Raw genomic sequence first — 15656 nt, 5'->3', positions numbered from 1 at the left:
CAATCCAAATTTGCTTCCCAGGCCATCAGGGATAGGATCCTGTCTCGCTCCCAAAGTCTTATCACATCTCTCTGGGCAACCGCTAGAGCGACTTTACAGAATAAAAGTGTGTAATGGTCCAATGGTTCTGACCCCCTGATGCCCAGGGCCACCAGCTGTGGCGAAAGTTCTATGATAAAATACAAGATTTCAGATATCCAGTGACCCACTCCCTTTCCCAAAAACATGGATCTTGGGGCACCCCCATAACATGTGGATCAGGGTACCCTGCTGCTTGCAGCCTCTTTGGCACAGACCACTTTGAGACATTCCCATTAATTACAGCTGGATCCTTGTCATGTATGCCTTATGTAGGTGCTTCATCTGAATTAGCTGGAACCCTTCCCGCATGCCCACCTTCCTCAGGTAAAGGCAGTCATCATCCTCCAGTGTGCCTGGATCCCGTTCCGACTTTTCTCTAAGGTCATCCAGCAGGGGGGGCTGTTGTGCAGAAGTGTGGAGTATATCTGGGAAACAGCATGTTTAGCCAATGGGGATCCTACCATCCTGTATTCCAATAATGACTTCTCTGGACCTCACGCAAGAGGTGTGCATGCTCTCACAGCAAAGGCATTGGTTGTTGGTATTGGAGATACTGACTCCCTATTTATTCGTACTGCCCTTGCAGCTTAGTGGACTGTATCATCCAGTCGTCCCACCACACATCCCCCACCTTAGAAATGGCCAGGAAGTCTAATTTGTTTGTAGTCCTCAATCTCTTGCAACCCTTGCAGGATGTCTGACTCCCATAAGGGGTTTCCAAAGTCTACGTCCCTGTTCTACCTGTCGTGCGGATCGCCTGGTGCCACGCAACAATCACTATTGCCATCGGTGTGAGCATAGGCTTTAGCCGCCTACACCAATATGGACGACAGATATACAATTCTGGCTCCATCATTCGCCTGTCACCCCTCAGGGAGGGCTCCTGCTGAAGCGAGAAAGCCTAGTCCTTCATCACATGTAGCCATGTTGCCCAGCAGTAGAGCCTTAGGTCCGGGAGGGCGATTCTGCCCTCTAAATAGTTCTGAGTCAGAGTGGCCATAGATAGCCTCGGCGTTCCTCCCTGCCACAGCAGTCCCCTTGTCATCCCATCTATTGACCGAAAGGAACCCTCCCGGATATAAAAGGGAGTATTCTGTAACATGTATAGACATTTTGGGAGTAAAATCATTTTGTAGAGGGCTGCTCTACACATCAGGGAGAGAGGAAGACTCCTTCAATGCATTATGGCCACTTGTTATGCCTGAAGGAGTCTGATCAAGTTTTCCCTCAAGAAAACAGTGGGTTCTTTTGTTACAAATATCCCCAAACACTTGAAACCCCCTGGCCCCATTTGAATGGATAGTCCTGTGTCCACCTGCGAGCCTGGTTAGACAGCTGCAATGCCATTGTTTAAGCTAGCTGATATGAAGCTCTGATAAGGATCAGAATATAATCAAGCTCACAAAAATACTCTGGGGATAGAACGGATTGAGTCTGCACATAAAGCAGGATGTCATTTGCAGAAAAATGATACAACATCTTCCCATACCGGATTTTTACTTACCCATGCTGCAAGGGGTTCAATTGCAAGTGCGAAAAGTAAGGGGGATAATAGGCATCCTTATCAGGTGCCTCTGCTAAGCCTGAATTCACCAGAGAATACCCCATTCACCTTGACTCTTGCACCCTGATCAGTGTAAAGCAGTTTCACACATGAAAGGAAGGTAGTGTTGAATCCCATACTACCCAGGGGAAACATCGTTTACAACGCGGGAATTACATCGTGCTGCCATTACATCGCGGTTTTTACAACGCAAGTCGTTACGACCTGCGCGGGATGGCGCTCTAGGACAAGGAATAGTATAATTTACTATCCACACCTTTCCTACTGTACGTAGATTTCTAAGTCCAGCGCCCTCCAACGCAAGTTGTTGTAACGACTTGCATTGTAAAAACCGCAATGTAATGTACCGCGATGTAAATGTATGCGTTGTAACGTCATACATCCCTACCCAGAATGGCCTGCAAGTAGGGCCCCTCCAGAGTGTCAAATACCTTCCCGACATCAGGCAATAGCAGGATTGCTGGTTCCTGCATCTGTTCGCTCCTTGCTAGACATCTAGTCAGTCTCCTATAGAGGCATTTTCAACTGTTGGTTTAGTCTACAGAAGTGTTAGTAGCTTGAAATAATATGATGTGTGTTTTATTGGATATTGCATCTGTCAACCTATCAATTACTATTTAAAAGAACATTGTAAAAATAAGCAGCATAAAAGTCACTATCATTTATTTACAGAACGGAGGGCATTGTATGTCCTTTCACTCCATTCTAAGGTGGCTGCCTCTTGCTACTTTGTCACTTAGTTCTTCCTTTTTGTAGCTTCCCATCAGTATTGCAAGACTGCGCATGTCCGAGGTTACTAAGGGACAGTGGCCCTTCGACTGAGCAGACTGTGTTTTTTGCCTGTTATCTTAGTGCCACATACCTCAACAACCTATGAGGTCAGAGCTGAGTATTTCCATCATGATTCCTCCCTGCACAACAGACACAGAAAACAAACAAATTGAAAGACTCTTCCGCCTTTCTCTCCTTCTTGCTTTTCTCTTGCTCGAGGTCAAAATCCTCCAAAATGAGTGCCTGTGCTCCTCGCCTGCACCTTCCAACACAAGTTAATCACTTGACATACTAGTACAGGAGGGCTAGTGTAAGTGAGTGGTTTCTGGTTTACATGTAGTTCAGAAAGTACCATTGTCATATTATGCATAAATGGTTGAGGATTCTTTCTTTAACCGTGCTGGACATAGAGATGCACCTTCAAGTAACACAACAAACATAATAATGTCCTTGTTTGTCCGTAGTTGGTTTTTGTAGCACAGTCAGTTGGTGGAAGAATTATGGTCACAGAGTCTGATACACAAAGACCTAGGAAGGTAGGATTACTCCAGGGTCTGGAGAAAGTGACAACTTTTATTGGACTCTAAAAACAATCACAGGAGTACTCCTGGAAATGGACGCCAGTCGTACATAAAAGGTAGCCATCTGCTCCAACCCTAGAGTAATCCTACAAGAATAAAGTTCACGGTGATGTTGTCAAGCAGATTTCTAGACATAAATTAGCAATTTTGGAAAATTCCAGCATACATGCGGATTGTCTGCTTTTGCAGATCCTGCTTTCACCAACCCAGATTCTGCGCTTCAGAATTGAAATTTGTTTGTCATAAGTCGATTGTATTTTTAACACCTTAGTTGAACTTATGTTTGTGTATTGGGCCCACAGTAGGTCAACTTTCAAAGAGCAAAATAAGCACAATTGTGAAATAAATGTGCCATTCACATCTAATATTAACGTATCCAATTTAAGATGAATGTATTTAATCTAAGATTAAGACCTTCCATTTAAAGAATCGAATCTAAGATTAGATACGCTGAAGCACAATAAACTTCCTTTATAATAATAGTACCTAGCCCGGATGACTTGTATTTATCCCTGCAGTTCCCACCGTTGTCCCACGATTAGACTCTTCAAAGCAGCATTAACTCTTTACCTACAATTGATGACTTGCTTCCGGGATGACTTTAATAAAGTCCTGTACTATGGATCGCTCCACTGCCTCTCTCATCTCCCTCACCAATCCATCTAAAATATTACGGATCTTCGATCTCATCTTCTGCATCAAGCACAGCCAAAGGTTGGTGGCTTTGCTGTCATCAAATGATTCTATTAAAGACTTTCAGAGCAGTTCACAGCTTCCAATTAATTCACACTGCTTGCCCTCTGTTTCTCACTCTTCTTCCCAACATTAATAATACAGCCATTTATAGACCGCGAACAGCTACCTCCAGTGGAGGTGTCCTGGCGCTAAAAATTGCATTATTAATGACTGAAGCCCAATACAGAATAAGAGCACCAATCTGGTCACTTACACATAACAGCACAATGCCTCCCATATATACCACGCTGCAATATTACACCCCTCCAACCATGTCATCTCCTACTGTGTAGTATGACAGCCATCCGGTGATGTGCTTCCATGATTCGTCAGCAGTATGAGGCGAAATACAAACGCCATCCCAATTATTACAATGATGAGATTGCTAGTAACACAAGCAGGAAAGCAGAGAATAATGGCACCCATCATCAGCAAGTCCTACAGTTTCTAGAAAGTGGAGATTTATTTTCTGATCTCAAAATATCACCACAATCCAGGAATGTCCAGCACAAAAATAAACAGTAATGTGTAGTGTTGCAGAAACATGACTGGGGATCAATCATTTAAAATGTGGTGAGCTATGCTCAATGACTGAGCGGTATGCACAAACCCCAACAAATAGTCAAGCAACATTTGTTGCTAACATTTCCTGGTCTAGAATGCAACAACGTGGCTGAGTTGGGCAGCACGTGTACACAAAGTATGAGATCCTCAGCCCGAGCAATGCCAAGGATCGTTCGGTAAATGGGGGAATATGGTGCGTTTGCAAGAGATCTGCAAGTAGTTCTACAGTTTGCCGCAACCTGCTGCCAACACCCACCTCACATGCTGCCCACCCTTGATAGTAATCCTACCACCGGCCTGATTGCATCCTGACTACTTTCAGTACAAAACATAACAAGAAGCTCCACTTACCAAGCAGGTCAGCCCCTTCGTCCACATCTCCGATGACCTCAGAGCCGGCCGTTGCCAGTTCATGATACAAGGAGTCTGTGTTGATGCCAAAAGCCTTGTTTACAATTCCCTGAGTTGGACTGTTATTAAGAGAAAGCAGAAAAAATGGAAAAGCTGGAACTCTTTCAGTCTGCAGGTAATCATTCCTTTGGGGACAGTCTCTCAAAACTAATATTGCCATTCATTTAGAAAATGTTGATAAGACACGGACCTAGTGGGTCTTTCTAGCATACTGCCATGAAATCCAAATTAGCATAGGCTTTACTTGAACTAAGAAATACTGTATACTTTGAGAGCAGAATTCCACTGTGGTGTCAGTTTTTTAGGACACTCACTCTACCAGTTTGAAATCTAGACCATCCAAATCGAGCATCTAAACCTTAGACGAGGCAATAATCTTCCATTGAGAGCAGTGATGTCAATTTGATTTCTCGTGCAAATTTCTCTGTGATTACTGACATTATTGTACTAGCTCTAGGCACACTCATGCCCTGCATGAATTCAATGACACAGATCCACCTTGTTAGAACCCAGCTTGGTTCAACTCAACTTTTACTACAGTCCTACTGTGTAAGCCTACATATTCATTCCACACTCAAAAAGACCAATCACACAATTCTTACACTCTATCACAGCCACATTGCCTTTTGGTGCGCATTATCTGGTCTCTGCTCATCCTTCCATGTACCCATACAGGTTCTAACTTAAAGTTCAATGCAGCCTCACTGGGTCTTGAACATGCCTTTTGCTCTATTTTTAGATTAATTCAACCTTTACAGAATACCTCTGGAACCAAATTACTCCCTTGAAAAGCCCTAACATTGGGCTGAGAAGCCCTGTACAGCAGGCTCACTGAGGTGTGTTCAGTTTGCTGCTTTAGGTGGCATTCAGCGCAGGATTTAAGTATAAGCTACACAAGCTATAGCTTGGGGCCCCATTTCTTGGGGGCCCCCAAAAAATATTATTAGTCCCAATGCTGCACGTCCGGGATGTCCCATACTCTTCACCCAGAGCGTCTTTTCGAAGAACAAAGCTCTATTTGCCTAGGGCAGGGCAGGGCAGGGTCTCCAACTCCAACCGGTTGATCGCGAGCTACCGGTAGTAGCTCGCCGACCCTCTGAGAGTAGCTCGCGCTGCTATCTAATTATTGAGACGTCATATAAGGCTTTATAAGCATTGTATTTTGTAATCCTTCATTGTCTTTCACAGCTATCATCGCCCTTGCCCGCCCTCACACAAAGCAGCTGCTCCGATTGGCTCAAGTGAGCTTAGCTGGGCCGGGGCGGGCTGAAGAACGCGATGTTCTTCCTCTTAGTCATGTGCCACCTGTCATTTGCGGACTGGCACCGCGATTTGCAGCCTGAAACAGTACATCGCAGCCTGGAACCGCACTTTGCATTTGTTTTCGATCTGGGCCTCCCGGAGCAGCTGTGAGTTAAGTGGGCCCCTAATCGAGCAGTTGCAGAGTCTGTAAAATCGGGCAGTTATGAGGTAAGTGGGCCTCTAACTCAGCCATAGCAGCATTGATAAAATCGAAGGAATGCCTTAAAGGCCCCTTGATTTTAACGTTGGCTGCCTCTGCGCTTTAGATCTGCCTTCAGTAATAGAGCGCAGGGGCAGGCAACATTAAAATTAAAAGTCCTTTTAGGTACTGGGCATCTGATGTTAAATGCAAGGTTCTTGCCTGCACTAATCCGCTTTCACTGACTTAACCACGCTTTCATTTGCCTTTGCGTAGTAGTCGGTGAAAGCGGCTCAGTGCATGCAAGTACCTTGGATTTTAACATCGGCTGCCATGCGTTAAGGAATAAAGCATGGTGGAAGCAGAGTTTAACATCAAAGGTCCTTACAGCCAGGCACTTTCCGTTAACACGGTGGCCGCCAATGTTAAATCCAAAGTGCTTGCCTGCTCTTATATAGCATATATATTTTTAATGTTTTTTTTGTCAGTATAATAACAAATTGTAAGTTTAATATATAAACTTACAATTTGGTATTATTAAATATATATTTGAAAGAACTGCACATTAAAAAAATACATATTATTATTACTTTGATTGTATTAAATTAAGTATTAATGTATATGTTAATTGTTTTTTTCTTCGTTAATTTAATTAATTAAACTAATATTAATGCTTGAGAGGATATTGATAATTTTCTCTTTGCATGTTTATTAGAGTCAAGTCTGGCACAGAGGGCCTCAGTATAAAATGATGCTGCAAAAAAGTTTTCATTCTTAACAAAACTAGAAGCTACAGAAGAAGAGATTCATGAAGGAGTTAGTGCTTTATGCCAAACATATCCTTGAAGATGTGGACATGAATCTTGTAGGAGAAGTCAAGCATTTTCATCAATATGTTAGACATAGTCAAGCCCATGGTTCAGCGGAACAAGATAATCTGACACATCAGGATCTGTATAGGGTAATATTTAACGATCGTGTCCAATCAGCATTGCCTAATGTAGAAGCAATTTTGAGATTGCTTGTTAGTATGATGGTTGCAAATTGCTCTGGAGAAAGATCTTTTTCTCAGCTGAAGAGGATAAAAAATGAATTTAGAACAACAATGACTCAAGATAAATTATGTTCCCTCAGTCTCATGTGCATAGAAAGCGACAAACTACGCAGTTTATCATTTGATGATGTCATCAGTGACTTTGCTCTGGCAAAGGCAAGAAAGAAAATATTTTAGTTTAATATAATTCCTTAATCCTTATAACATGTTTCAAGAGATTAGATAATAAGCCTTTGTAAATTGTGCCTTTTAAAAGAACTTTTGTTTCTTTTTACCAGAGTTTGCATTTTTAAGTTTGTTATGAATAAAAATGATTTTAAGTTAAATATTTATTATTTCACTATCAATATACTACTTAATTGTATTTCAGTTTAACCCTCTAGGTATCCGAAAATCATATTTGTCTCTGACATAGTCACATAGAATATCTGGACTTATAAAGGGCCCCATATTTCAAATAGTTTAGGGCCTTATCAAGTCTAAACCCGGCGCTGGTGGCATTGTCTAGCAGCATCACATTTGTGATCAGTTCAACCTCACGCTGTGCTTTCATACTCTCTTACGCACCACCATACCAATCTGAATTTCTATTTATAAATCACAGAGGCACTTACAAAAAAAGTTACATACCTGTGAAATTGTTTCCCTAGTTTTATTATCCAGAATACAGTCAAGGCTTAATAGAGTATGATTTATATTCAAGTGGTGAGTTGATATAGTTGGTTAGACCTTTGCAAGAAAATCACCTAGGTCTATTAATGTTAAGGGCATTTTAGGTAATTTATGGTCTATGGGGTCAGAGAATATCAAAATGTCAACCCAGTAGTCATTTGGAAGCAAGGTCAGGATACATTTGAATCTCTGAGATATAGAAGAAAGTGGCTCGAACTCTGTGGAAGGTAGAGAGATAAATACTAAAGGAATATCACTTCTATTCTAGCATGATCTCCTCCATAGAGTAATATTATTGTAAATTAGAACCTCCTATTTTGTTTAGTGACCTATGATAAATGCAGGATAAAGAGAGGGGAGAGCACATGTAAAGAGATTACAGAAGATTAATTTAGCCTTGAAAATTATATGTGACTCTCAATGAAGACTGTAATGTTGACATCAAGTGAGAACAGTCAGTCATATAGCTGCTTAAGGGTATTTTCCAAGGAGGGCAGTGATAGTTTTATTACTTGTACAATTGTGATTACTGGGCAACAACAGCTTTTGCAAGTGACTATTTGTCAGGAGTTAGCAAGCATAAAGACAGCCTTGTCAGACTGAAGATGGTGAGAAAAGTTGCTCTATGCTCATCTAAGCACTATTTAACTTTTCAGACACCAGACTGCAATAACATCCCACCAAAACTTGGTCACAGGCTAAATTCAATAATACTTTATATGGGTAATCTGGTGTTATCTGAAAAAATACCTGTTGGTCTACAGTGTCTTCTGTCTAAAACACCAAAGTTCTATTGCGCAAATAGCCATTGTTAAATATGCAGAAGTCAACAATAATTATTTATTTGACAGATGAGAAGAGAAAAGGCTTGAAGAGGCTGAAGAATAACATCTTTAACTTATACTATCTTTAAATGATTTAGGTGTTACTCAGAAGTTTGAGTACATCTTGCATTGAACTGGGGCCAAAGTTTCAAAAGGTTGGCATTAAAAATATTACAATTGTGTCTATGTTGAAAACAACAGATTAGTGATTCGGTGGGCAGTGTTGTAGATTTATAGTCCAGAAATAATGCATTTGTCAGTAAAATAATATTGTGTTTGCAGTATTTTCCTGCTGCTATAAGTGCTGTAATAAGTGCTGGATGTTATGGATAGTAATGCTCTATGGGCATCCCTACTATATATTACTGTTTTCAGACCTATGAAGAATTTTCTAGAGTAAATGATCTGATCAGGAACCAGAATTATACTTGTTGTGAATATACAATACTGTTAGGAATATAATAGCCTCTCTGCTTTTGTGAATTTATTGAAGTGAAAAGAGTATAGAAAACGTTATTGTCTCCAAGAACACTGCAGGATTTCTTGTTAGAATATAAAATAAGGAATGTGAGGAACAATCCTGAGTTGAGGAGTCAGGTGTTGCCTGAAATCTAGTTAAGCACAGCATTCAGATGTAGAACTTTGAGGCAGAAGTGGTATAATAATACATCATGTGAGCTTTATTCCCTTTTAAACCCTAAAATATGCACCTTTAAGAGTGCGTGTGTGTCTGTATAAATATTAAAACTGGAAAACTAATATTAAAGTGGTGAGGTCACACAAGACCTAACTTTTAAAACAAAAATATGCTGAAATTCGCCAATTATCGTTCAGTGAGTTAACTATAACTTGTATACCGCCACTCATGACATAGTAAATGACATCATTAATAAAATCACAGAGATAGAAAGTAAAAAAAACTGCCACACCAGTGAATCTTTCTCAGGCCTTGGTTGCTGTAGTGATGCAGAAATAGATGTAATGAAATAATGCAATCATCTTCTGAGGGTGCACCTGTGATAGGTCTGTTGGATAAGGTTCTTGGTGTCTCTGTGTGTCCAGTTTTGTCTGAGGCTGTTTCTAAAGGCTGTGGGCTTATTTTTTGAGTAGTGTTACTTAACTCTCTAATCCAGTACTTCATGAACTGTGGGTTGGGACCCACTGGTGGTTCATGAGCCGATTTATGGTGGGTTGGGAAGTCTGAGCAAGAAATAAAGATTTATTTATTTAGTAATTAATAAAGCGCACAGCTACCCCTAACGGAGCGCTGAGGAAGTAGACTGATCACAGGTGCGAGGGGACTATGAGCTGGGAAAGAGCCAGGTTTTTAGGGCACTCCCGAAGGTTAGTTCTGACTCTGACAGGTTGGTGGAGAGAGGTAAGCGGGGAACGGCGAGATGCCACAGGCGGTTGGATCTCAAGGCCCGGTTGTGATGGTAATGCTGAAGTCTGCCTCTCAGGTACGCCGGGCCCAGTCAGTCCCCTGGTGGCTCTGAATGCCAGGGTAGGGCCTTAAATTCTATGTGCCTGGTGACAGGCTGCCAATGAAGGTTCCTTAGGTGTGGAGTGATTGGGTGGCGAAAGGGTACCCTGCAAATCAATCTGGCTGCAGCTTTCTGAATTATCTGCAGTCTATGGATCAGATAGAGACTGTTAGCGTACTCTAGGTGAGATGTAATTAGGGAGAGGACTACTGTTTTCTTACACTCCAGAGGAAGGAAGTGGAGGAATTTCCTCAGGGTACTTAACTTCCCAAAACATGAGGAGGTGACCTGCCTAATCTGAGCTTTACAGGAAAGGTCATTATTTAATCTTGCTGAGTCAATAGGCTCGGGAGGGGGATTTAGCTCCTGTGGCTCCCAGAAAGCGGCGAGTGATGGTACTTCTAATTGAAGAAGAGTACCTCAGTTCAGCCTGAGACAGTTTTGGGTTGTCCAAGCTGATATGTAACTTAAAAACCTTCTAAAGCTGGCAAATGCAGCCTCTGACTGGTCTTTAAAGGCAAACACCAGTTGGGTGCCTTCCACGTAGGAGATCACCCTCATCCCGCAGGATTCGACCAGAGCGGCAAGTGGCAAGAGGTAGGCGTTAAATAGGAGAGGACTCAATGCGGATCCATGGGGAACCCCGGATACCAGGGGATTCTGTGAGGAGATGAAGGGGCAGAGGAAGACTTGTCGTGACCAGTTCTCTAGGAAGGCGCGGATCCAGGTCAGGGCCTTTCCCCGAATACCCTGGCATTTTAATCTTTCCAGGAGAATGGAGTGGGCTACCATGTCGAAGGCCGCGGACAAATCAAGCAGCACTAGCATGGCTGCATTGCCCTGGTAGTTAGTCTCGCGGTCCCTCTTGGACACTTTAAAGAGGGACGTTTCCGTGCTGTAGCCTGCTCTGAAGCTGGATTGGGAGTCTTGGAATTGTTTTTTTGATTCCAGATATTCAGATAGTTAACCTTGGGCTACTTGTTCCAGAATTTTTGCAGGTGCCGGAAGGAGGGAGATGGGCCTGAAGTTTTTATATTCTGCGGGGTCAGCATCTGGTTTCTTGAGGATTGGTAGAAGGTAGGCCTGTGTCCACACTGCTGGGAAGATACCTGAGCTCAGAGAGGAGTTCAAACCTGGTTTAGCGGGGCGTTAAAACAGGGGGCCAAAAGTATGAAAACCTGGTCAGGGCAGGGGTCTCCCGATGATCCAGATTTACATGCTGATAGTTTTTGTAAGGAAGCGTCTAAGGAGAAAAGACGGGAATTGGTAGATGCCTCATCAATGTCAGGATTGTCAGTGGGTTCTGACGTTTTCCGTGTGGAAGGAAAAGTGGCATAGTTAGATTAGATTTTGTCCTTGAAAAAGTCAGACAAATCCTTGCATAGAGAGGAGGTGGGGAGTACCGGACTGGCAATGGCAGCAGGTATAGTGAAGTCTTGAACAATTTAAAAAAGTGATTTCACTGAATTATCAGCTGATTTGATCTTGTGGTTAAAGAAGTCCCTCATGGTGTTGCATTTTAATTTATGGAAGTTTTTGTACGGCCTTTCTGTATGCTAACTTGCCAACAGGGTAGTAGGATTGTCTCCAGGTGCCCTCCAATTTTTTACAAAGACTTTTCTCTACACGGTGCTCAGGGGAAAACCACAGGGCTGAGGGTCTTTTACTGGTGGAAGGGACTGGCCTGGGTGGCAACAATGTCTAAGGCCTTAGTCACCCTACTGTTAAAGCTGACTGAGTCCTGTTCAGGATTCCTGGCCTGACAGTTGGAGTGGTACCGTTGAGGGTGCAGGTGCCATACTGTTATTGGTGACATTGTGCCAATTTCTCCATTTCTCTGGCACTGGCTGTGGTCTCGAGATGAGGAACTTCAGCTCAAAGCTGAAGGTATTAAGAAATGATCCGACCGGGTGAGTGGTAGGGGGGCAACCACTTTCAGGTTGGGATCGTTAGAAAAAATGAGATCCAGTGTATGCCAGCAACATGTGTGGGGGCATTGACCAGCTGTGTTAGGTTGAGTCCATCTAACGTTTTAGCCAGTTGTTTAGCTTTCATGCATTTGTCGCTATCCATGTGGATGTTAAAATCTCCCAGCATCGTGAAACTGACGTGCATAAGGTAGAGGTCAGCTCTTGTGTGACATAGTTCTACAAGGTAGCAGGCAGGAGTTTTTGGGCGTCTGTAAAGTAGGATCCCAACCAGTGCAAAATCAGATGCAATCTTAACACAGAAGTACATGGTCTCTAGAGGCCCTGTGTTTTCAATCTTCCTATTTGTAATTTCCCAGCCCTCTCTGGGAACAATAGCCAATCAACCGAAAACCAGGCGGTATGGCTAGAGTGAGGTCAGGGTAAGAGCTTTCCCTGAGCCAGGTTTCGGTGAGGAACATTAAGCCACAAGAGTTGACCTCCAGGGAGAGCCAGATGTCATCAGCATGTTTAGGGAGGGATCGGCAGTTGATCAGACAGGCCCTTATAGGGTAGTGGTATCTCAGGGCCTCAGTGGTAAGGGTAGTTTTATTGGATGGAACGTCCTTGACTATCAAGGAGCCTGTCGCAAGAGAGTACGGGCAGCGGTTGCAGAGCGTTGGTTGGTTCGATGACCTTAAAATCTCTGTTTATCGTGTCACATTTTTGATGATTCAACAACAGAGGTCAAACGTCAGGCTATGTCTTCTGACAAGTTTCTGCTCATTCTTTTAACATGGAATAGGTGTTTCTCTGACTACAAAGTAAGAGGAGTTTTTAAAGTGAATTATGTGAGTCTTAGGTAGTTGTTTTTTTTTGGTGCAACACACAAAAAAATGTAAATACTTGTAAATTAAATGTATGCGTTCAGTAATTTGGAAAGCAAAAAAGAAGTAAACTTTTTTGTAATTCGGAAGTGTGCTGGAAAGAGAGATTTTAAAAGGATCAAAGCAAATAAATCTACTTTAAATGGTGATGCACATAAACCCCATTTCCTCACATTTTCATTTGAGTGCTGTATGCTATATAGTTTTATTAATAAGACTGTATGTTTGTGCAATGTTAGTAGCCATTTCAATGAAAATGTGCTGTCTGTAAATGACAGTGGGGTGCTACATGATGCTTTAGTTACGTTAAAAAATCACCCCTCCTCATGTCCATTAAAGGGAGGAGGGTTGCAAACAATTATTGTTCTAAAAAGTGGGTTGTGGTTCTAAAACAGAGCTTCCCAAACTTTTGGCTTCTGGGGATCCCCACTTATTTATTACTGGAACCCAGGGACCCCTGCAAGTCATTACTGAAAGCCAGGGACCACAGACTGAGCCTAAGTCAATGATTTGAAAGGCAAAACAACGCATACAAAATCAGATAAAACATTCATCAAACAAATACACAAATGATGACACATATTATTTAATTTGCAAACACATAAAATTTTTTTTTTTTTTTAAATTTTAATAGAAAGTTTGGAGGTTTTCTAAATTCAGTTGAGGTCACTCATCATTCATACATTATTCTGTTTGATGCACCTGCACTGCTCTCACCAATCAATCTGAGGATACTAATTACATTTTTTAACCTCCAATTTAAAATTCCTTCACATTTACAGTACGTTTTAAAATGTTCAATTGTACATTTATCTTCTTTATTTATATGCACTTTATTAATCTGTTAATATTATGTAATTTTCTAAGTAGTTGCGGCCCACCAAGGAGGCTTTGCGGATACTCCGGAGTCCCCAGACCACATTTTGGGAGCCACTGTTCTAACATATTTGGGAACCATTGTTCTTATCAGATGGCTGCTCTCATTTATATATCTTTTGTGTCCCTAGGTTCCACAGTACCACAGTAGCACCCATAGAGCCAATGATAGAGTCCTGCACCGCTGCTTCACTTGCTTTTCCGTATCCTGCGGGAGGGCCAAGTGTCCAATAAGTTGTTTTTTTTTAAGTTGAGCCTAGAGGTATGCTCACAGGCACAATCAACCAAGATCTCTTGTAGTTTTTAGAAAAATGTGTGCATTTTTAGGTGTCATGGTGCTGTGGGACCTGAAAACGTACAGTGGTATCTGTGACTTGCAGTGAAATTACATCTCATTGGCTGATATCATTGAATTGATACTTAGAACAAACATAAATTCCCTTTTGTGCAAGCTTTTAGTATTTAAACCACAAACTTGTTAAGGCAGCTTTTAATGCACCCCAAACAAAATCTAATTAATGCAGATCTTTCACAAGGACTACTAACCAAGGATAAATAGGGCTTCACCTCCATGGCAGTTTGTATGATAACATAATCTCATAGCATTGATACCTTTATTTCTTCTACCTCTCTCCAGTGGTTAATGCTCTACTGAGATTTTTAACCCCCAATGTTTCCCCCTTAATAATCAGATGGGGCAATGTGTACAATTCAGGTCTGTAAATAGAAATCTACTTAAAATGCTTCAACCAGTCAAATTTGTGCCACATGTCAAAATGAATGCAGTCGTTCATTATTTCCCTGTTGTGAATGGTTTGTTTGTAATCCCAAATTGACAACCACAGAAGAACTGGGCTATTCTGATATAATCTTCAACATGACTAAGGCCTAGCTCCTCATGGAAATTAAAAAGGATGGCAGAGTAGTAGGCCTATTAGATGCCTGCAAAATATATTTTCTTCAATTTTCAAGCTTTTAGTTTCACGATAGCCCCACATGGTTGTCCCACGGGTCAAAATAGGCAAACATTTGTGTTTGTATATTTCTATTAAAGCCAAAATTGCTTTATTTCAACTATCTTAGAGAGAGATGTTGAACAAGCAGTCACTGTGCAACACAAGCAAATCTACAGGGGCATCTATGGCACGGTGAAAAGCGTAATACCGGTGGTCGGTGAGATTCTAGAGCACCTGTGGATTGAACGTATTTAAATTAATATGAAAATGGGGGAAGGGAGAGAAGTTCAAGGGATATATGTAAGAAGGCAAACAAGTAGATGTTGTTGCCCAGTGCCTTCCAGGTCATAACTGGCCCAAACAGAACTAATGCCATAGAAGGATATTGTTAAACCTCTCTGCCCGTTGCCTAGATGCTGGGTCTATTTGCAGGATGAAACAGGTGCACTACAGATGGGAGGTGTCAGGCACTGGCCTAGTGACATGAACTCAGTGGCCAGTGGGCAACTGGGTCATTCCACAAAACCTGCTCCCAGAAAGGATGACAAGGAAAGGCATGAAGGGCAGAAGGGAAAACCCAAAACTTGTAAGAAACAAATTAAATGTGTGTTCTTAAGTCTACTGTATTAGACTGAGATGGAATGACTCCAAGTCTGGTTTTATTGAAGAGAACACTTTGAATTGTAGAAATGTGTTGTATCTTTGTGATGAGTCTAAACATATTGTTGTAATAAAAATCCTGTAGATGTTGTATCTGAGAATTGAAATTCTTTCATAACATTTCATATTTTATAACTATGAAATTTTTGTTTACATTACACAAATGGGATATTAGTAACTATTGAGCT

At 41.7% G+C, this 15656-nt stretch overlaps 1 protein-coding gene across 1 annotated transcript in view; it reads right to left on the bottom strand.

Moving 5' to 3' along the window:
• Positions 1-15656, bottom strand: part of MAPK8IP3 (mitogen-activated protein kinase 8 interacting protein 3) — a 683833-nt gene that overhangs the window by 324150 nt on the left and 344027 nt on the right. The window contains exon 8 of the mRNA XM_078662972.1: positions 4648-4766. Coding sequence (XP_078519098.1) covers positions 4648-4766 — 119 coding nt within the window. The remainder of the gene's footprint in view (positions 1-4647; positions 4767-15656) is intronic.

This window comes from Lissotriton helveticus, chromosome 10 (genome assembly GCF_964261635.1).
Source record: "Lissotriton helveticus chromosome 10, aLisHel1.1, whole genome shotgun sequence".
Lineage (NCBI taxonomy): Eukaryota > Metazoa > Chordata > Amphibia > Caudata > Salamandridae > Lissotriton > Lissotriton helveticus.
Note: the sequence above shows the minus strand (reverse complement) of the source record. Positions and strands in the feature narration are given on the sequence as shown.